Genomic DNA, 21,795 nt, shown 5'->3' on the forward strand with positions numbered 1-21,795 from the left:
AGGTTTGCGGCGCGGGGGAGGCGGCGGGAGGGAGGAAGGGAGGGAAGGAGGGAGGGAGGGAGGGGGCGCGGGGCGTGCGCGGTGCGGGAGCGGCCGGGAGCCGTGCGGGAGGGCGGCGGAGGAGGCTCCGCATTGCTGCTGCTGCCGCTGCTGCTGCCGAGCCCCGCGATGCCGCCGCGCCCGCCGCTGCCCCCGGCCCTGCGCCCCAGCCAGCCCGGCCGGCGGCGGGGGGCTCCGCGGGGGCTCTGAGCATCCTCCCCCGGGACTGCCCAGCGCTCGCTTTTTCCCTTTTTTTTTTTTTTTTTTTTTTTTTCCTTCTTTCCCTTCTCTTGGCATTTGGCCTCTTTTTTTTTTTTTCTTTTTTTTTTTTTTTTTTTTCTCCTTTTCCCCCACCCCCGTTCCCTGCCTTGGATGGTTTTTAGGTGGAGTCGTTTGCACCAAAATCCAATAGCTGCTGCTGTTCTTGCTGCTATTTTTTTTTTTTTTTAATGATCCTGTTTCCACAGCAGGGGAAGAGAGAACTGATCCTCAACATACTCCCAGAGAATGAATAATCACAAGAAACTGGCTTAAGCAGCTCCCTGGATCTGGTGCATGATTTCAATTGAGTTCGATTTGATTTAATTTTTTAAATTTTTATTTATTTCCTTTTCCCCAAGTCATCGTTCACATTTTATTTCCTGCATTTCTTCCTATTATTTTTTTTTCTTCCCCCTTTTTTTTTTTTTCTTTTTTTTTTTTTTTTTCACCTTTTGGGAGATTTGCAAACCGAATTACATGCATGTCCAGTGGGGGAAGGTTTAATTTTGACGATGGAGGGTCGTACTGTGGAGGCTGGGAGGACGGAAAGGCTCATGGCCATGGAATCTGTACCGGCCCGAAGGGTCAAGGTGAATATTCGGGCTCCTGGAGTCACGGCTTTGAGGTGCTGGGGGTCTACACTTGGCCCAGTGGCAACACTTACCAGGGCACCTGGGCGCAGGGCAAGCGCCATGGCATTGGCATGGAGAGCAAAGGGAAGTGGGTGTACAAAGGAGAGTGGACCCATGGATTTAAGGGACGGTACGGGGTCCGGGAATGCACTGGAAACGGGGCCAAGTACGAAGGCACCTGGAGCAATGGATTACAGGATGGCTACGGGACAGAGACCTACTCGGATGGAGGTAGGTGATGCATTGATCCCTTCCTGGCTGGGGCAGGTGGGGTGCAGGGTGGTGGGGAGATCCTTCCAGCGGGGTTTGGGTTGGACTCTGGGAGTTTGCCACCTGCTGCCTTGGATCAAGCGATGCTCCCACCCTGCAGGAGAGAAGGAACCAGCCCAGCGTGGCACCAGCCCAGCTCTTTGCCACAGGTAGCCCCAAACGTTCCATGGGGTCTCTGGGCGCTGGGTCCTCCCTCCTTCCTCTCTTCGAGCAGGTTTTTGGGATGTGGAAGTGGCTGTGCTGGTGGGGGGACGCCCAGCTCTGGCCCAGAGGGGTCAGAGCAGGGGGTGGGCCAGGCCTTGGGGACACAACCCAAGTTGCACATGGGATTGGCACTTCTGACTGCACCACTGGAACCTGTAGGATTTGCATGGGGACAACGCGGGGCAGGATGGAGGCGAGTGTGTGTGTGTGTGTGTGTGTGTGTGTGGGGAGGGATCCGGGGTGGATGGGGCAGCTCCAGGGCTGCCAGAGCTCCCAGCCAGGGGTGGGGGGCTCTGCTCCTCCTCCAGCCCCTCCAAAGGCAGCCCCACGCTCAGTGATGCCAGGGAAAAGACTTTAATTCAGACAAGAGTCTTACATTCCTAGTTTACGGCTTAATGCTTAGCGTATGGGCTCAGAGGGATCACCAGAGCTCTTCTCTGCCGTCAACACGGCTTAACGAGATGCTGAGGGGAAACTGGGATTAGAGGAAAAACAAGAAAACCCAATTGGAGCGATCAAACCCAAAAAAATTGCTGGGCTAACAAGCTTTAGGGCTGAACTGGGAGAAACAGCTGGCGCCGTGCTGTAAGTGGCTGTATCATCCTCTCTCCTGGGCTGGGGCTACTTCCACAATGGGAATTGCCACCACAATCTGAGGCAGGCCTACCTGCCAGCAGCTGGGGGGCCCTGGGCTCCGCTGGCCCCTGCTTTTCCCAGGAATGGAGGCCTCCTGAAGCAGGCTCTCGGGTTATTGTTAGGGTGTTATGGTTTTCCATACGGCTCCGGTGAGGAAATCGCAGCGTCGGGGAGCTCCATCGCAGCCTTGCTGAAAGGTGCTGCAAGACCTTGCTCTGGAAAGCCCAGTTTGCTGCTTTGTGGTTGCACAGGGAGGGGAGGTTAAACCTCACCTGCAGCTGCTTTTTTTCTGTGCTCTCGCAGGGAGAGGCGGAACCACCTCGGGATTTTTAATGATCATTTGGTCCGGTTGTTTTCTCCCCGAGAAAAAGAGAGCTGCAACCTTTTGTTTCAGCTGCCTGGAAGGATGCTGAGGACTGAGCTGGGATGTGCCGGGTGTGTGTTTGGAAGCCATGGATAAATCCCAGCAGTCCTTCAGTCAAAAATAAAGCTTGGGCAGGGAATCGTCGCCGTCTCCCACATCCGAGGCGCTCAGGAGGGGCTGTGGGGGGGTTCTGCTTGCTCCCAACGTGGGTGCTGTCTCCTCCTGGCACCCAGCCCCTGCCTGGGAGGTTTGAGGGAGGACAGACACAAGTCTGGACTAACTACAGGTCTCTGAGGGCTGGGTGTTGCAGGGCTGGCCCTGTCCCTGGCCACGCACGTGCCCCCGCCCCGGCGCGCTCCCCATCCTCTGCAGAGCAGCGTTTTTTAGGGAAACCTGGGCAGCATCCCCACCCTGGGGTGGCTTAGCAGCAGTTTCAGCGTTTTCTGAGAAGCTACCAGAAGGAAACAGCTTTTCCTTCCATCTTGTCAGGCCAGCCCGGCTTCCCGGCGCTCGGGGACCCAAAAGCGACGTCGTCGTCGCATGTTTGCGATTTCGGGAGGAGGGAAGAGGAGCAGTGCTGGGAAAGGGCAGGGTCTGGGGCAAAATGCTCCCCCTGGGACTCTGCAAACCTTCCAAGGAGGAAGGAATGCCATGCTGGGGGAATGCAGACTGCTGGTAACTGTGGATGCTCCTCCACACCAGCTTCCAAGGCCACTTTCACCAACTCAGCTCCCAGCACCCAGAGGCCACATCCCTTTCCCAGTTGCCTGGCTCCATTCTGGGTGGAAACCACCAAAGCTGGGCATCTCCAGCCTTTTTGGACACCAAGCCTTGCTGAACTTTGTGTGTTTGGGTCCCAGAGGCCGCTGTGTGCGGGAGCGGTGGCACCGGGGAGGCAACTGTAGGGAAGGATGTTTCTCATTAATCTATTCCAGTTATTACCTCCAGCAAACTGAAGTACCCAAGAATCCTCGCCCCAGCATCTGTCACTTGCCACCCACAGATAAATATTCATCCCTTGCACATCATTTTTTTTTTTAGCTCCCCAGCCCTGGCTTTGGGGATGGGGGCCCTAAATGCGCAGCGATGCTCGGGGAGCCCCAGAACCCAGGGATTTGCTCCAGATTTCCCATGGCAGGGGGAAGGGCAGCCTCCCCCTGCCCCAGCGCTGTGCTGGGAGGGCTGTTGGTGTCACCGCTGGGTTCTGGCTGTGTTGGGTGTCGGGGATGGCACTCGGTGGCCCGGGGGCTCCCGCCAGCCCCGCAGGCAGCGCTGCCCCCGCGCGCAGCTTGCCGAGCTCACACCTCCCACGCCGCGCCCGCCGCGCGCCCCACGCCCGTCCCCCCACGCCCAGCAGCCCCCCACGCCCTTCCCACGCGCTCCCTGACCCCCGGGAGAGCAAATCCTGCTCCCCCGGCCTGGGGGATTGGTGTCCATCCACGCTGCTCTCCCCAGAGCCCACGTGTCCCTGGCACGGCTGGCACGCGGCCCCTGCGCCGTCCTGCTGTCCCCGTGGCCTCGCTCGCTCAGGCGTCCCCAGCGCTGCTGGTACAGCCTCATCTTGCTGCCAAAAAACCTCCTGCCCCCCTCCAGAGCACCTGATGTTACATAAAGCGGGCTCCCAAGGATTGCCTCGCTCGGGTGCTGGAGTTGAAGCACTTGTCTGATTCACCCCAGCTCCAGAGTGGGAGCAGGAATTGCTCCCTTGCTCCAGGGAAAGGAGCTGCATCCACCTGGATCAGCGCCTCTGTGGGGCTGGGGATGCTGGCACTGGGGCTGGGGGACCTGGAGCAGAGGGCTGGAGACCCTCTTCTGATCAGGTCAGGAGATCAGGAGACATCACAGCTGCTTCCTGCCCGGGATACTTTGGGGATCTCAGTGATTTCACCCCGGGGACAGCTGGAGCTTGTAGCTCCAGCCTTCCCATGGGAATCCTCTGCGTTGGGTTTGGGTTAAGCTGCTGAAACCATCATGGCTTTGGTGGGGGTGAGTGAGGTGGGGTGGCTAAAGGAAGCCTCCAAATCTGTTTTTGCCCTTTCTATCCCTGGCAATGCTGTTTTCCTCTTCCTCCCACCTGTTCCCAGCAGAACAACTGGGATCCTAAACCAGACAGGGGCTCTGGGATGGGACCAGCCCCATCCTGGGCACCCAGTGCCCAGCATCCCTGAGGGAATGGGACAGGCTGGGGGTGCCTGCTGTGAACCAGCCTCACCCTGTTGCCATCCTGTCCCCATCCTGAATGTCCCACCCTCCCTAAATCCTTGTTTCTCGGGAGGGCTGCCCCGAAAGGGCCGGGCGGTCGCACGGTGCTGTTCATCTTGTGTAATCTCCGTGCCCACTCACCTAAAATGAATCATCCTTTGATAGGTGAGGGAAATATAATTAGTGTTTGCATTGTTAGCACTGGCTGAGTAGGCAAGTGGGTTTTCTTGGCCCGGGCTGGGAAATATTCCTGCCATGGGGAGAGGGGAGCGGAGCTGCCGGGGTGGGGCCCTGCCAGCCTGTCCTGCTCCATGTCCCACTTTCCCACCCCTGCAGGGACACTGGTGACACCTCTCTCAGCAGGTGCACCAGGAGCTACCCACCAAATGGCTGGGGAGTGGCTGAGGAGGGGAAAAGCATGGAATATTCCCCAAAAGCCAGCATAAAGGGCTGCTCCAGGGGGATGGAGCAGGAATGCTGGGTGGCACCTGCCTGCCTGGGAAGGGGCTGCATCCCCTCACCTGAGCAGAGCCATGATTTGGGATGAGCCACTACCAGCCAGGAGGGTTGGAATGGGACACCTTTAAGGTCCCTTCCACCCATATTCCCATATTCCCAAATATTCCCCTATTCCACAGTGCCAGCAGCCTGGTGCCTCTCCCCAGCCCTGCCTTCCCTTGAGCTCCTGCACAGGGAACCCAGGAGAGAGGGCAAATTTCCCTCAGGATCTATTCATAGCACGGATGTCAGAATTACCTTAAAAGTACCAGCTCTCCCTTGTTTTGCTGCCGGGAAGGAATTGTTGATGCACTTCAAACAGTGGGCGGAAACAAGCAAATACAAGAGCGCCCTGATCCTCGATCCTCCCGCTCCTGCAGCACCCAGACACAGCCAGAGCTGCTCCCAACAGCCCCCCCAGAACCTGAAAATCAATTTAAAAAGTCAAGATTTTGGTGATGGAGCTTCTCACTGTCTGGGTTGGGTCTAGAAGCTGCTTGCAGTGGTTCCAGGAGAGCAGAACCGGAGACGTCAGGAGCTGCCGAGCACAGAAAAATGAATCAAAATACTAAATGAAGATTCTGACCAGCCTCATTAAAAATAAATGCTATGAACTCATGGTAATTACTTCTCTCACTGGAACATGCTGCTTAGTTTCAGGTACAGCTCAGGACAGAGGAAGAAGGATTTTGACCTCGGAGAAAAGAACATGGGACAGAAATTACCAGACAGGCCTCAGACCCTCACTCCATCTTCCCGAGTCTTTTATCCAGGCTGAGATTCTCCAGGGAGCTGTGCAGGATCCCAGCCTTGGGGAGCCCCTCAAACCCCTCTCCCTGACCCACAGCAGAGGCTGCCTTCAGCCCTGAAGCAGGGTGCTCGTGTCATTGCACTGGGGTGGGTTCTCATGGCTTTGAATGCAAATCTCAGGATATTTGCATGTGATTTGATATCCCATGGGGCTCCTCGTGGTTGGGTGACATCTGCTCCTGGAGCTGAACGTTTTTTTTTTTCCCCTTTAGAAGCTCCAGCTTGTGGAATCATGTGATTTTGCAAGATTTTCAGCTTCGGTTTGGAAGCAAGGTTTCCACCCAGGCTATTGCAGAAAAGTCATTCTTCCAGGCTTGGGAAGCAGCAGACAAGAGCTAAAAATGCCTTCTGTTTAAAAATGCCTCGATTTTAAAATGAACCTGATGAATTTTGAATGCTTTGAGTCAGGTAACGCTGACGTAGATGAATGAGCTGTATTAAAGCAGGCATGACTTGGAGATGGAGGAGCTGGGCAGGGTGAGCTTGGGGATGGTCTCTTAGGGGTGAGCTCTGGGCTTTAGCATCTGCCTTGGGAGATTTTTTGCCTCTTTGGGTCTGCTTTTGGCATTGATTGAACTCCTGGGCAAGAAAGGATTCTTTTGCAGGAGTTACAGGAGAGTCCTGATGGTCATTTGCCCCTGGATTCAGCTTGTGAATTGTGTTTAACTCACAATTAAAGTATTTCTAACCAAAAAAAAAAAAAATCATGAGCTTGCAGAACCCAAAACTTGAAAGGCAAATGTTTGTATTTTGGGGATGATATTGGCTTTTCAAAGACAGATTCTGGCCTATGCATCAAAAATCCTTAAAAATTGCATTGGATGCATGAGCATTCCCTAAGAACAGCCACTGCTTCCCCAACATTATTCCCTGAAGAGGTTCCCCTGACTCTCAGCACACAGCAGAGCATCATGAATTTTCATGAATGAGTGAACAGCCAGAGCAAGGCCCCTCATTTTGCTGATTTCCACAAGAAGATGATCACCACAAAGGTATTATTTCCTGCTCAGGGCATCACCTGGGGCCTGCAAGGTGTTTCCCTGGCAGGAGTAAGGGTCTGGGAGTGTCCAGGGCCAGGCTGGAGAGGGTTGGAGCAATCTGGGACAGTGGAAGGTGTCCCTGCCCATGGGACGAGATGAGATTTAAGGTCCCTTCCAAACCAAACCTCTCTGTGATTCCATGATTTATTTCACAGGGAATAAATAAACCCTGCTCTTGCCTCATCCCTCCTGGAGCAGCCTCCCAGCCCTGAGCCAGGGGCAGCTCAGCCTCATCCCGCCCCCCTGAGCATCTCCCACAGCTGGGGGGATGCAGCCCCCAAACCCAGCAGTGCCCTCAGGCTGGGAGAGGCTGGGACCAGCCCTTGCTCCTGGGTCCCTGCTGGGAGCAGGAGACATCCCAGAGTTTGGGGCAGGATTAGAGCAGGGGGGATGAAGGGAATCAGCATTAGCCTGATTTCACTCTGCCTTCTGAGAGAGGCACATTGGCCTTAATAAAGGTGCTGAGCAATATCCTGGAGTGGTTTGCATCCCTGGAGATAAAACCTCATCCTGCTTTTGACCCCAGCTGAATCTGCAGGGATTCAGCTGCCCTGGGAAAACCCTGGCCCCATTTCACCAGGGGATGATGGGGATGATGCTTCCTTGACTTTCCCTCCTGACAAACCCAGCCCTTCCCACTCCCAGGACAGACAATATGAAATATCTTTCTTTGGTTATTTCCTTTTAAAAGTTGTGTTTCCCCTGACTGCAGGACCTGGAGCTTTTAAGAGGAATCACAACTGGTCTGAGAGGCACCATGAGCCCCATCAGAATCACTGAAGCCGAGATTTGATTGTCTTTATTGTGGGTTTTTGAAGCCTTTCCTTCAATTCTGGCTGGCAAAGGCACTTCCCAACAGGTTTGGGGAAGCAGGAGATGCAGCAGCAGTGGGAAGAGGGAGGGGATGCTCAGGACAGGCTTGGTTCTTCCTGAGCAACAGAGGAACAGAGGAACAGAGATTTTCCCCTTGAAGCAAATAGCTGAAACCCCTTGGAAAACATTAATTTCCACCCAAGATTTCTTTTTTTTAATGTTTTCAGTGAGGGAAGAGCCTTCACCTGCTGCTTGCAGAGTATCCTTGGGCCAGGCAATGAGGACATTCATGTGTTCTTACGTTTGGGATGGGGCTCATTCCCCCCTGAGGAACATTCTTGCCACCTGTGATTTTCCCCAAGGAGAAGGGCTCAGCAGTGCCTGTTCCATGGGATTTCAGCCAGAAATACTTGTGTTGTTATTTGCATCCAGAGGAGGAGGAGGAGGAGGAGCGGGAGGAGGAGGAGTGAGGCTGTAGAAATCCATCTCCTCCTGCAGCCCCCAGCTCCTACAGAGCTGCTGGCTGTTCCAAACCCATCCCTGCTCCCATCCCTACCCCTCCCAGAGCCATCTCCTTCCAAACCTCAGCCAAACCCAGCACCTCCACTGCTGGATTCCTTTGGATGGAGGCTCCCTCCCTCCACAAGCTGGCCGTGCTGACACAAACTGTAATTCTTTCTTATTTATTTCTATCAGATTTCATTCTGCAGCCAGGCAGGAGCACAGCAGCCCCTGGCAGCCCTCATCCTCCTCATCCTCTCCTCCTTGGCCTCCCTGGCTGCCCAGGCCTGGCTGTGCCCACCCTGTCTGGATGCACCCAGCATTAGCACTATGACTAACACCCATCACGTGCTCCTGCCTGCAGATTAGATTTGCATACTCAAAAATCCATACTTTATTCCTTCCCCTGTGTAAGCAGTTACCAGAGCATATTTTTGGCAAATTAGCAGCCACAGCAGAAGCATCTGACTGTGTTTTCAGCGTGGCTTGGTGCTGGAAAGCCCTGGCAGGGCTGGAGGGGATCATTTGCTGTGGATTCCCAGTCCCCGTGGTGCTGGGCACAGGCAGTGTCACTGATTCCCACGTTCCCAGGTGGGCAGTGCAGGTGGCACCTCCCAGCCATCCCTGCCATGCCTCTGGGGGGTTGGGGCAGGGCTGGGGGGCACAGGGCAGGGCTGGGCACCCCCCCAGCTGGGCACAGGGGACAGCCCAGGAGGGGGGTCCTGGCAGAAAATGTGTCCCCACACCCATGCAGTGACCAGGGGCTTGAGGGAGGGCATCTCCCCCTCTGAAGGCCCCACCTGAAGTGCTTTTCCAGCTCTGGGGCTTCCCAGTGTGAGAAGGATGTGGAGCTGCTGGAGCAATTCCAGAGGGGAGCACGGGGCTGGGGCCAGCCTGGGACACCTGGGGGTGCTCACCTGGACAGGAGAAGCTCCAGGGAGAGCTCAGAGCCCCTAAAGGGGCTCCAGGAGAGCTGGGGAGGGCCTGGGCACAAGGGATGAGGGACAGGACACAGGGGATGGCTCCCACTGCCAGAGGGCAGGGATGGATGCGATTTTGGGCAGGAATTGTTCCCTGGAAGGTGCTGAGGCCCTGGCACAGGTGCCCAGAGCAGCTGGGGCTGCCCCTGGATCCCTGGCAGTGCCCAAGGCCAGGCTGGACAGGGCTGGGAGCAGCCTGGGACATGGAAGGTGTCCCTGCCATGGCAGGGGGTGGGAACAACAGGAATTTTAAGTTCCCTTCCCACCCAAACGATTCTGGAATTCTGTGCTGCTGTGCTCAGGAGTCCCCACAGAGTCGGGCAGGACATTTGGGGGCACATTTTTCCCATCAATTCCCTGGGATGGCCAGTGAGGACGCCCCCATTGTCACAGCATCAGAGCTGAAGCTGGGTGAGCACCCTCCAACCTTCTCTTTTCTCCCAGGCTTCTTCCCTTTGGGATGGGTGTTCCTGGGATGATTTGTGTGTGAATCCTCCTGGGCTCTGTGATATTGAGCAGCTGGAAGGGGATATCTGTAAAACTCCCTCCTCTGGTTGGAATTCAAGAGCCCAGCCTAATTATTGCCATCGGACATCTTTAATTAATATGCTGCAGAGGCCAGAGATAAGAGGGGGGCTGAGCACGCCAGGAAGGATCCTCTGTGAGATAAATCAGCAATTTGTAAAACCTAATTACTTTGGCTTGGAAAAGTGGAGGGGCACTTTGCACCACTTCCCCCTCCTGGCTGGGATTTTGGGGAGCTGGGGAAAGCTGCTGGTGCCCAGCCCAGCCACTGCACCAGGAGCACCTGGCTGTGCCTCGAGGGTGGGACAGAGCTCCTGCCCTTTGCAGCCTCCTGCTCCCATTTTCCAGGCAGAGCTGGGAAGCCCCATCCCTTTTGCTGGTGATTTTATCTAACCTGGGAATATTGACCCAGCATGCTTGGGTTTAACTCAGCGTTAGGGATGGAGAAGGAATTTTTTCCAAACGTGTCCAAATTTTTTCCAAATTTGTCTTTTTCTGAGGTCGGGTTGTGATAATGTCACATGTGTGGTGTGTCTGCTGCCCTCAAAGTGCTTCACAACATCCCAAATTCCTGCCTGGGTGTCTCCCTAGGAGGAGCTGGGAGAGGGCAGGTCTGTGCAAACCTCCTGTGGGCTTTGTCTGTGTGTTTGCCAAAGGGTTCATCCTGCAGGACACAGAACCGGCCCTGTGGGTTTGGGAAAAGCCTGGGAGCAGCTGTGAAGCTTCTCCTTAATGGTGCTCCTGGAGTGGGGCCAGAGGGCTCAGCGACTACAAAATGCCAAATCTTGGGTATGGGCAGAGGGGGAAAGAAAATGCAGTCATTCCAACCCAAAAAATCCTTGCTTTTATCGCCTTCCAACATCATGGAGCAGGTTTATGTCCAAGTGCATGATCCCACCTCAAGCCAGAGGAAACCCCACGTACCTGAGCAGCCCCACATCCTCCCCTTGGGCAGTTCAAACTCCAGCTGTTCCTGGGGGAGCTCCTTGGGATGTTTATTTGTTATAAAGCTGGATTTCACTGGAATGAGTGCTGCACATCCCCTTTATCCAGTGGCTGGGCTTCACTGTGAGGTTCCACCATCTCTCCATAAGCAGGAAAAGATTGCAGGTGCAGGAAATTCCTCAGTTTGGGACAGCAAGGCCAAACAACCCTTGGTTGTTCCCTCCCAGCCATGGAGAAGAAAGACCTGGTCAGTGAGAGGGAGCAGTCCTGGATCCCCACAGTGCTGCATCCCAGAGGGATGGGCCAGAGCTGGAGATCTCCTCTCCCCTGCCCAGCAAATTCCCCAAAATCTCTTTGGCAGAGGAAGGGAAATGCACAGAAGGAGTCGCTGTTCCTGCAATGCGTCTGATCCTCACGGGGAGCTTTGCAAACAGGAGCTGCACAGAGTTCCCAGCCCACTGAACTGCTGGAATGCTGCTTCCCAGCAGGGAGTTTGGAGGTGCAGGGTCCTGCTCTGCCCCTTCCTGCTTTGCTTTAAGTGCAAACCCAGCCCAGCCCTGATTTGGGGGATTTTGGCATTGTGGGGCCACCAGGAGCTGCCCTGCAGACTCTCAGCTCTATCCCAGGATGGATTTTAGCCAAATGCTGAGGAAGGGCTGCTCCCTGTCATGCTGGAGAATCAGGAATGATGCTTCCCAGGCCAGGGACCTCCTGCTCTCTGCTCTCAGCCCCAAGGATGGGGCTCTGCATTCTCCTCAAGGCCATGGCAATTCCTGCAGGAGTTCTGGAAACAAGCCAGCCCTGCTCCAAGGGGAGGGAGCCAAAAAACCCCAAATTCAGCATTAGGAACACCAGTGAATGTGTCCCACAGCTGAAGTGTTGGACAGCTTGCCCCTTGTCTTCTCTCCATGTTTCCATCAATCCCTGTCTTTCCCATGAGCCTGTTCCTTTCTTACACCTCAGCAGTTATTTCTGAAACAGGGTTTTTCTCTCCAATCCATCCTTTGGGATGACTCCAGTTGTTTTCTCCTACCTCAGGTTGTGCCCTCTCCTTAGCTCTGCTTGGCGTGGACGTGGCCACTTCCTCACCTTTGTCTTGACTTTCCATGCCCAAGGCTTTCCTCTCTCTTTGTCCTTTTTGCCCTGTGCCAAAAGGACCACCCAGCAGTGGGATGGATATTTGTGCCATCTTGGAGGTATCCACAGGAGTGCCCTGCATGGCTGAGGGAAGAGGGTGGGACCTTTTCCTCCCCAGGGTTCTCCTCCATCAGGGTGGCTTTGGCTCTCCTCTGGCTTGGGCAGTACAAGGGGTTTGTGGCCAGGATTGCCTTGGGTTGCTCCCATCCCATCCCATCCCATCCCATCCCATCCCACCCCATCCCATCCCATCCCATCCCATCCCACCCCATCCCATCCCATCCCAACCCAGTGAGGTGCTCACAACCAAAATCCTTGGAATTCTCCCTTCAGCACCTCAGCAGATGATTCTGTTCTGTCAGAAATGCTCATTCCACCCCTCCCAGCCCCACCTGCCAGATTCCTGCTGCACCTTCCCTTTCCATTCCCCAGCTTGGAGCAGCTGCAGCCGGCCCATCCCGGCACGTGAAGGGGAATATTGTGAAATCCTGATTCCTCTGCAGGGACAAGGAGGCTCTGGGCTCCTTGTGAGACCAAGCCTTGTGCAGAAATGTGCAAATGTTGGGGCACAGGTTAAGCTGAGCAGGGCTCAGGGAGGAGGTGGCTCAGCAATGCAGATCAGGTGGCTCCGGAGCCTCCCGCAATCCATGGCCAAATCCTGGAGATCCAGGGTTTGAGACATCATGAGGTCAGGGAAGGAAGGAGCTCTGCTGGCTGAGGAAGGGCTCAGCTCCCTGACAGGAAGCTCTTTGATCTGCTGGTGGCCATGAAGCTGCCCAGATGTCTTGGTGGCTGCTGGGGACACGAGCGTGGCCTCTGAGGCAATCCCTGGGGATAATCCCTGCAGGGAAGGAATGACACCCTCAAAAGCAGAGCTGGGACCTCTGAGGCAATCCCTGGGGGACAGGACAAGCAGGATGGAGTGGCTGGAAAATCCACCTTGCCAAGGAGATGCCAAGGCTGCTCCTGGCAGCTGTGCCATTCCAGGAGCAGGTTGGGAGCCAGGAGGGATGGGATGGCAGCATCCTGAGCACCTCAGCCTGGCTGGGGACAGGCACAGCTGCGGCTCTGACCTGCTGTGACCAATTTTCCACAAGTGCTCCAGCCCACAGCGGTTTGTTCTGCTCCCTGCCAGTCCCTCAGGCTTCAGCACGGGGCTGTGATCCTTCAGCTGCTCCAGCTGAATCCAGGGAGGGTTTTCAGCTGCACGTTTGCCAGGAGATGAGGAGGCTGAGGGACCTGTGTGGGGTCAGGGCTGGAGTGAAGGGATTCAGCCAAGGGAAAGGGAGATCAGGATTTGGGCAGGATGGGATCTGGTGGATCTCATGCAGGATGTGTTCTCCCTGTGCCCCTGCCCACACTGGCATCTTTCCCTGAATCCATCTCCAGGGCAGCAGGAGCACGGTGTGAGGACATCCTGGGGGTGCCTTGGCAGGGGAATTTGGGGCTCTGGGGGGAATCTTTCCCCAGGCTGCTCCATTGTCCTGCTGAGATAGTCTGGGATGGAGCCAGAAAGGGAAGAGAGGAGCTGCCAGGTGCCCAGGGAATGCAGGGACACCTTGGCAGGCTCTCCCCTGCCACAGCCACCCTCCCAGGCCTGGGGAGGGCTGTGGGTGCATGGCACTGGTTGCTCCTCATTCTTGGGGACACCACAGGGGACAAGGCAGGCTCACTGCTCAACCCCCCCCCACAGGACATGTCTGCTGTGTCCCCTGAGCTGCATCTCACAGGTTTTCCCCCAACCTTCTCCCTGTCACCACCTCCTCTCCCTGCCCTGCCAGTGCCTGCCCTAATCCCGGTGCTAATCCTATAAACCCTCAGTAAATCCTGCCTGCCCCTGCCTCCCCATGTCCCTTCTCCAGGGCGGGTTCTGTGGGGCCCCCAGCTTGGGCCTGCTGGTTTTTTGGGGTGCACAAAGCTGCCACCCCAATAATGCAATGTCATTGGAGCATAGGGAAGGATGCTCAAATCCTGGGGGATTTGTTCAAAGCACTGGCAGCTAAAAGACAATTGAAGAACCTCAAAATACACCCCAGAATGTGGCCAGGTGCTGGTTTCACACTCTGGGGAAGCAGTTCCTGCAGATGCTCAGCATGAGCTGCTCCAGCCCAGGTCCCTTCTCACTGCTGTGCCCCAGGACTGGGCAGGGAAATTCCTCAGGGAGTGCTGGGGCAGGACTGGCCCCATTCACACAGGGTTCACTATTTCAGCAGGTCTGTTTAGGGCTCCCTGGGCGTGTGGGAGCAGGGCTGGCACAAAGGGAGGTCCCACTGCTGTGAGGTGCTGTCTGTGCCCATCCCAGCTCTTCACATCCCGGGGCTGGCGCTGCTCACAGCATTCCAGCAGCTCCAGGGCCCAGCTCAGAGCCATCCTCGGGCTCCTCAGTCTGCCCCAGGAGGGCTCACAGTGCATCACTGCATCTCGAGCTGCTCTGGAGAAGATTAAGCCGACCTAAGAATAAAAACAAGCCCTGCAGTTCAATGGGCTGGGATAAGGCCTGGAATTGTGCCAGCCTCCGAGCTCCAGGAGGGGATGGGATTAGGAGCCCTGAGCAGATTACCACCCACCCCACATTTCGGTGCACAGGGAGGGTGCTGAGGTCCAGCTGTGCCCCCTGGGCTGGGTGGGCTCCTTGTCCCTCTGTTCCCAATGCTGTGGTGGAGCCCTGTGTGTGTTTCGTGCCACCAACAACCAGTTAAGAAACTCCAGGAAGTGCCCACGCAAATGTGGGAGCTCCAACAGGGGCACAATTCCAAGGGGAATATCCAAATGGATCTCTCCCCGTGAGGCCTTTATTTCTATGGAGCTGCTGCCTTCCTCAGCACACCGCATGAAGGCTCTGTGTGTATAAATAAATGTATTGTTATACATTATCCATCCCCTGTGAGATGCCAGCAGCATGGACAGGATCATAGTGTGCTCCTGGATAACCATTCCCCCATTCCACAGCCCCGCTCCCTCCCCTTCACGTTAGGGATTGATCCAAGGGGCAGTTCCTTGATGCCTTGGCTGGTTTCTAACACCCCCATGCTGCAGCTGGAGTGCAAGCCTGCAATCTGGAATGGTCTGCCTGGGAAGGTGATGGAGTCACCATCCCTGGGGGTATTTAACAAAGCCTGGATGTGGCACTGGGTGCCAGGGTTTAGTTGAGGTGTCAGGGCTGGGTGGGACTCAATGATCTTTGAGGTCTCTTCCAACCTGGTCATTCTGTGGATCCAATCCATTTTCCCTCCACAACCTGACATTGCAATCCCCATCCTGGAGCTGGGACCGGCATCCCAGAACTTCAAAGATCTCCCAGAGAAGTTTGATGCCATGACCTCCCCCTTCCTTTTTCCTTTTGTCTCCTCTCCGCAGGGACATACCAGGGCCAGTGGGTCGGGGGGATGCGCCAGGGTTACGGCGTCCGGCAGAGCGTTCCCTACGGCATGGCTGCGGTCATCAGGTCACCCCTGAGGACGTCCATCAACTCCCTGCGCAGCGAGCACACCAACGGCACGGCGCTGCACCCCGACGCCTCGCCCGCCGTGGCCGGCAGCCCCGCCGTGTCCCGCGGCGGCTTCGTCCTCATGGCGCACAGCGACGCCGAGATCCTCAAGAGCAAGAAGAAGGGAATCTTCCGGCGCTCGCTGCTGAGCGGGCTCAAGCTCCGCAAGTCCGAGTCCAAGAGCTCCTTGGCCAGCCAGCGGAGCAAGCAGAGCTCGTTCCGCAGCGAGGCCGGCATGAGCACGGTCAGCTCCACCGCCAGCGACATCAACTCCACCATCAGCCTGGGCGAGGGCGAGGCCGAGCTCTCGGTCATTGAGGACGACATCGACGCCACCACCACCGAGATCTACGTGGGCGAGTGGAAGAACGACAAGCGCTCGGGCTCGGGCGTGAGCCAGCGCTCGGACGGGCTCAAGTACGAGGGCGAGTGGGCCAACAACAAGCGCCACGGCTACGGCTGCATGACCTTCCCCGACGGCACCAAGGAGGAGGGCAAGTACAAGCAGAACATCCTGGTCAGCGGCAAGAGGAAGAACCTGATCCCGCTGCGCGCCAGCAAGATCCGGGAGAAGGTGGATCGGGCCGTGGAGGCGGCCGAGAGGGCGGCCACCATCGCCAAGCAGAAAGCGGAGATTGCGGCGTCCAGGTAAGGGGGCTCCTGCCCATCCTGGTGTGTCTGAGCTGGGATCCCGCCCTGGGGACTGGGGATAAATGGGTGAGAGGTTTTGTTGTAGTAGAGAGTTTTTTGCTCGTGGTGGGAATCTGGAGGTTGGTGTTACGTGGATCTCACGGCAGCCTTGAGGTTGCCCAAGCCTTGGAGTGCTGTTCAAAACAGGGTGGATCCAAGCCCAGTTGTCCCTCTGGTAATTCCCAGTGGGCTGGGGATGCACAACCTCCCCAGCTGAGGCAGAGAGGCCATGCAGGGTCACCAGAGCAGGGCAACCTGAGCAGGGTGGGTGGCACCTTGGTGGCTGTCACAGGCTGAGTGCTGTCACTTAGAGGGTGCTGGGTTATTAATCCCATTTTTCCCACTCCTCTTGGATAAGCAGAAGAGCTCCTGAGTTTGCCCAATTCCTCTGCCTGACTCGCAGCCAAGAGGAACCATCCCAGGGCTGGCCTGTGCTGGGAGGTTTCCCAGCTATTTCCATTCTCAAAAGGGTTTTTGAGTGGAAAACCAGTCCAATATGTGGCTTCAGGCCTGGGGAGGCTCTGCTGGAAAACAGCAGATCTGGGTGCCCTACAATGCCCCTTCTCCCTGGGCAGCCCTCGTGGAACTGCTCTGAGGTCCAGAGCTGGGATCTGCTGAAAACCAGCAGGAGGGAAGGGGAAAATGAGCCATGTCTAATTTAAACTGAAAGAAGGTCCCAGCTCAAAGCAGGGCCAGCTCAAGCACCCTGTAGCTGGCTCCCAAAAGGCACCTGGAGCTCTGTGCCTTGCAGGGAGCTCCCAGACCAGCAGTGAGGTGAGGAGGAAAAGCTCCTCTGGAGAATTCAGGGCTCTTTGTATCACATTTTGGGGTGGTTTATTAGAGCATGTCATTCCTTTCTGTTTCCTGAACAAGAGCTATATTTAGCAGCCAGGCTGGGAAAAAAGGGCTGGGGTTAGGGGAAAAACCCAGGTACCTCCTCAGCCTCCTGTGCTGGATTAATTGTTGGGCCTGGAATATTTGTATGCAGAGTCACACTTGAAATCTTTATCAGCACGTCTGCCAAGGGCTTATCTGCAATATGAATGAGCCTCCCGGGCCTGCTTTGGGAGCACATTTGGTCTTGATGATGTTTTCGAGCTGATGGTTGGGAAAAAAAATGGAAAATCCCACTAGAATGGCAGGTAGGAAGCAGACTGCAGAGCAGTGGGAAGGCCAGATCTTCCCCTGTGGTCTGGGGATGGATGGCAATGCCTCGAAAGGCTGCAATCCTGGAAATGTGGAGCTCCAGTGAGCTGGGGGATGGATCCTGGAAATGTGGAGCTCCAGTGAGCTGGGGGATGGATCCTGGAAATGTGGAGCTCCAGTGAGCTGGGGGATGGATGCTGGAAATGTGGAGCTCCAGTGAGCTGTGGGATGGATGCTGGAAATGTGGAGCTCCAGTGAGCTGGGGGATGGATCCTGGAAATGTGCAGCTCCAGTGAGCTGGGGGATGGATGCTGGAAATGTGGAGCTCCAGTGAGATGTGGGATGGATTCTGGAAATGTGCAGCTCCATTCTGCCATGGGATGCTGGGTCTGAGAACCTGAGCATCCTCAGTCCCCCAGTGGTGATGATCTTGGACCATCATGAGAGTGGGATTGGAAGAGATGCTTAATGAGCTCTTGACATGTAATATTCCACCTCTAATTATGGGGGAGAAGGGGAAAAAATCGAGTCAGGAATGCCAGTTGTGAGCAGCTCCCTGCCCTCCCAGGGAGGCTGGGGAGTGGAGGGTAGAGGATGGAGAGTGGAGATGGATGGGATTAGGTGGGTCCAGGGAAGGATTCCTTCCCAATATCCCATGTAAATCTCTGCTCTTTTACCTTAAACCGCTTTGTCTGAAACCTCCAATCCCTCAGCTCGAGCTCTCCCCCCTCCTGAGGCTTTTGGCAGAGTCCCTGAGCCTGCAGAACCAGAGCAGAGCAAGGTTTTACAGACTGAGATCCAGCTGGAAAAGCTTTCTTATTAATCTTAGTCCGATTTAATTTTAAAGCTTCCTAATGAAGGAAGCCTCCCCTGCAGTGCCCACACCAAACTGCATCGTCCAAATGCCACAAAGCAGAGCTGGGGGAGAATCCTGGGGCTCATTCCCGAGGTTTTGGGGCTCAGGGGTGGAATATCCCCCCTCTAATGCCAACAGAAACTCCAATTTCCCAGCACCTGGAGTGGCTGTGTGTGTGTATTCTTTTCTGTCTGAGTTCACTCTGCAGCCTTTCCCTTGGTGGGGAAAAAAAAAATAAAATATGTGCCCACCCACGGCTTTCATTAAATTTGTAAGAATTCAGTATTTTTGAAAACTCTGCCGCTCTGTCAGATTTGGTTGGAATTGGCCAACACGTTCAAAAGTTATTAGTGTGGGAGTGATGGCATATAGATATATAAACAGCACAATCACAGGAGTGAGCCCCATTTCCTGAGGAAAGTAGGCTAAAAACAGTGTGCTGGAGACAAGTAAATTGCTTTCCTAAAGTTGGTGGAGTGTGAGCAGAGCACAGTGATATCTGCACCTTTAGGGGATTTCTTTTAGGCTTTTAGGCTTGAGAGGAGATTCTCCTAAATGTTCTTTGCTGTAATTTAAATGGGAGAGCACAAAATTCCCTCTGATCCTCTGGAATTGTTCAGGTGAAGTGAGCAGGGAGGAAGGGATGTGGATGAGGGTGAGGAACTGCTGTTGGTAGCAGCTGGAGAAAGTTTGGAGCAGCCCAGGACAGGGGAGGTGTCCCTGCCCATGGCAGGGGTGGCACTGGATGAACTCTAAGGTCCCTTCTAACCCAAATCTTTCCATGATTCCATGACAGCTTTCAGAGGGGGACAAGGGGGGAGCTCTTCCCCAGCCTGTTTAAAAGGAACGTTCAGGGTGTTCTCTGAGTGCTCTGGGAGATCTTCATTCCCTCTCCAATCAGCCAAGAGCCTGCACTCTTTCTGCTGCCACCCTGGAAGGATGAGGGATGCACTGGACACCCCGAGCCCCATCTCATTAGTGCTAATTGACACCTCAGGCTGTCAATTAGGCTCTGGTGCGTCATCATCCACTAAAATAAAATATCCAGGTAACAAAGGTGGGCCAGGGAGCTGAGCCCAGCCCCTGGTTTTTGGCACAGCCACCTGCTGGGAGGGATGGGTGCACAGGGAATGTCAGGGGAGATCAGGGCTGACTCCAGCTCTCCAGGATGGGTGATGGCAGCTCAAAGAGACCCTTCATCTATCCTGCTTCCACAGTTCAGGGGTTTGTAACTAGTGTAACCCCATTTCAGGGGTTTGTAATTAGTGGCTGGGCTGGTTATGGAGGAGGAACCATCCCTGGATGAGTCCCAGGAATGGGTGGCACGTGGCAAACACTTCACTCCTCTCCAGAGTGGGGGATCTGCTGCCCAGCACCTTAAATGAGAATTCCTGGGAGCAGCCAGTGCCCTGGCTCCCAGAGGGAATGCTGCTCCCAGGTCACTCCTAAGTAATGCTCTCCCTGGCATAATTATAGCCCAGCCTTGCACCAGCCAGGAGAAAAATATAATTAAAGCTCCAGAGTCTCAGGAGGAGCTGGGCCACAAATTAGCACAGTGTCACTCAACTCCAGCCAGGGAAACTGGAGGGAAATAGGAAAAGGAAGGAAATAAAGACAACCTGGCAGTGAGGAGGGGAGAAGGGGGATGTTTGCACTCAGCCTGGACGCTCCCTGAGGATGCTGCAGCCAGGGCTGAGGTCGAGCAGCAAAGTGCAGGAGGTTCTTAGAGCCAAAGAGGCATTTTTGTGAGAAAAATGAGAAAAATGGAAACACAGCTCAGGCAAACCCAGAGAAAAGCAGAGCTGCTGCAGCCCTGCTCTGAGAGTCACAGGAGTCTGTAAAATAATGCATGTGAAAGTGTATTTGTGTTCAGTAATGTCCCCACAGGCCCTCCCCAGCCCCGGTAATGTCCCCACCGGCTCTCCCGGCCCCGGTGATGCTGCTGCTTAATGCTGTGCCGGGCCTGAGCCCGCAGCTCTGCCATTGTCTGGGCTGCCTTTGATTTCGGGCTGCTGCTGCTGCTCTTTGGGTGCCTGGGGGTGCTGACCTCAATCCTGCCTCGTGCTGCCCCAGGGGCTCCTGCTGAGGATGGAGAGGGACAAGGAGGAGGAGGAGGAAGAGGAGGGGTGGGGGTTAATGGTCCCAAAAGGGTTTTGTGTCCCCTTCCTTGGGTCAGGACAGCAGGGACACACAAAGCCAGGATGGGGCAGAGCTGAGCTGGCTGCAGGGATGGGCTGAGCTGATGCCCAGGTGGGGCAGGGACTCTCACCAGCTCCTCTCTGGGAAATTTTGAGTCCAGTGAGGATTCCTCTGCTCATGTCCCTTTGGAGAAGTGCTGCTGTTCCCTTCTGAGGCCCTGCCAGCAGCTGGAGCTGGGGATTTGCAGGAGTCACCTCAGCCCATGAGCTGGGCCCTGGTGGGGTCACTGAGGGCATCACCAGGATTCCCCAGGCCTCGTGTGGGGTGAGTGCGCTCCCTCCATCCCTTCCTGGTCTCTCCTCCATCCTTTCCTTGAGGGATACCAAGGGTCAGGGAGGGACCCCTCAGAGGGTGGATGGAGGTGACTCCAAGGCTGGCAGCGGCTGGGGCAGGAGGTGATTCTGCTCTCAGCACCTTCTCCTTGTTCCCCCAGCCCTCCCTGCCCCAAACCTCCCCTGTGCAACCCAAGAGGAGCAGAGCCTGGGCTGGCAGCCTCCACCGGGCTCTGCTGCTGCTGGTACTGAGCTTTCCCTCCTTCCCTGCCACTTCCCTGCCTCCTCCCTCCCCGCTCCTGCCAGGGCTCAGGGGATGCCATTAGGATCGCTGCTGCTGGGGGTGTGTCCCCCGAGCCGGGATGACAAGGACACCTGTGGCTCCCGGCAGGCGCATTCCCACCTCCAGCCCGGGCTCTGCCATCCCGGAGTGTCCCGTTTATCCCTCCCTCCCTCCCTCCCTCCCTCCCTGCCCTCGGGCGGCTCCTGCGGGATGCGATGCGATGTGAGCACCGTGACTGTGGACGTGCTCCGGCCATGCCAATTTAATAACTTCCTGCTCAGACGGGATTTGCAGCCTTAAGCCCTTTTGTGGCCGTGTCAAAAGTCAGGAGCAGCCTCCGGGTTTGTGCAGGGCCAGCTCGGTGTGTCCCCAGCAGCCACCCCACCCCGGGGTGCAGCCTCCAGGGCAGGGCCAGGCTGGACAATGAATCCCTTTGGTAGGGATGAGGATTTGCGAGGAAATCCAGCAGGGAAAACCTCAGCAGGGTCATTTGTACTCCTGGCAGAGCAGCTCAGTGGGGTTTTGGTTTTCATTGCCCTCCCATCCCTCACCCACACCTCTGACCCCAGCTTGGCCATTCCCACCCCTTCCCTCTCCAGCGAGCTGAACATGAGCCAGAACATCCCAAATCCACGGCCCAGATGTGTGACAAACATTCCCAAAACCATTCCCAGCTTTGCTGGGCTGGCACAAACATTCCAGCCCGTCGGATTCTCACTGTCCCCGTGGCTCTGTCCCTGTCCCCGCCAGCAGAGACCTCCCAAACGCGGTGCTCTGTGACAACCCCACAGCCGAGCACAGCTGGAGGCACGGCTCAGCCAGAGAATGGAGCAGGAGAGGGGGTTTGGGGTGCAGGAGGGGATTTGGGGTGCAGGAGGGGGATTTGGGATGAAGGAGGGGCATTTGGGATGCAGGAGGGGCATTTGGGATGCAGGAGGGGTATTTGGGATGCAGGAGGGGCATTTGGGATGCAGGAGGGGCATTTGGGATGCAGGAGGAGCGGCT

The 21,795-nt window shown here is 55.9% G+C and overlaps 1 protein-coding gene across 1 annotated transcript in view; it reads left to right on the top strand.

Annotated features, from left to right (window-relative positions):
* The first annotated feature begins 722 nt into the window (after positions 1–722).
* JPH3 (junctophilin 3) overlaps positions 723–21,795 on the top strand; it is a 47,988-nt gene continuing 26,915 nt past the window's right edge. The window contains exons 1-2 of the mRNA XM_036390118.2: positions 723–1,163; positions 15,215–15,992. Coding sequence (XP_036246011.1) covers positions 782–1,163; positions 15,215–15,992 — 1,160 coding nt within the window. The 5' untranslated portion in view covers positions 723–781. The remainder of the gene's footprint in view (positions 1,164–15,214; positions 15,993–21,795) is intronic.

Source organism: Molothrus ater, chromosome 12, assembly GCF_012460135.2.
Source record: "Molothrus ater isolate BHLD 08-10-18 breed brown headed cowbird chromosome 12, BPBGC_Mater_1.1, whole genome shotgun sequence".
NCBI lineage: Eukaryota > Metazoa > Chordata > Aves > Passeriformes > Icteridae > Molothrus > Molothrus ater.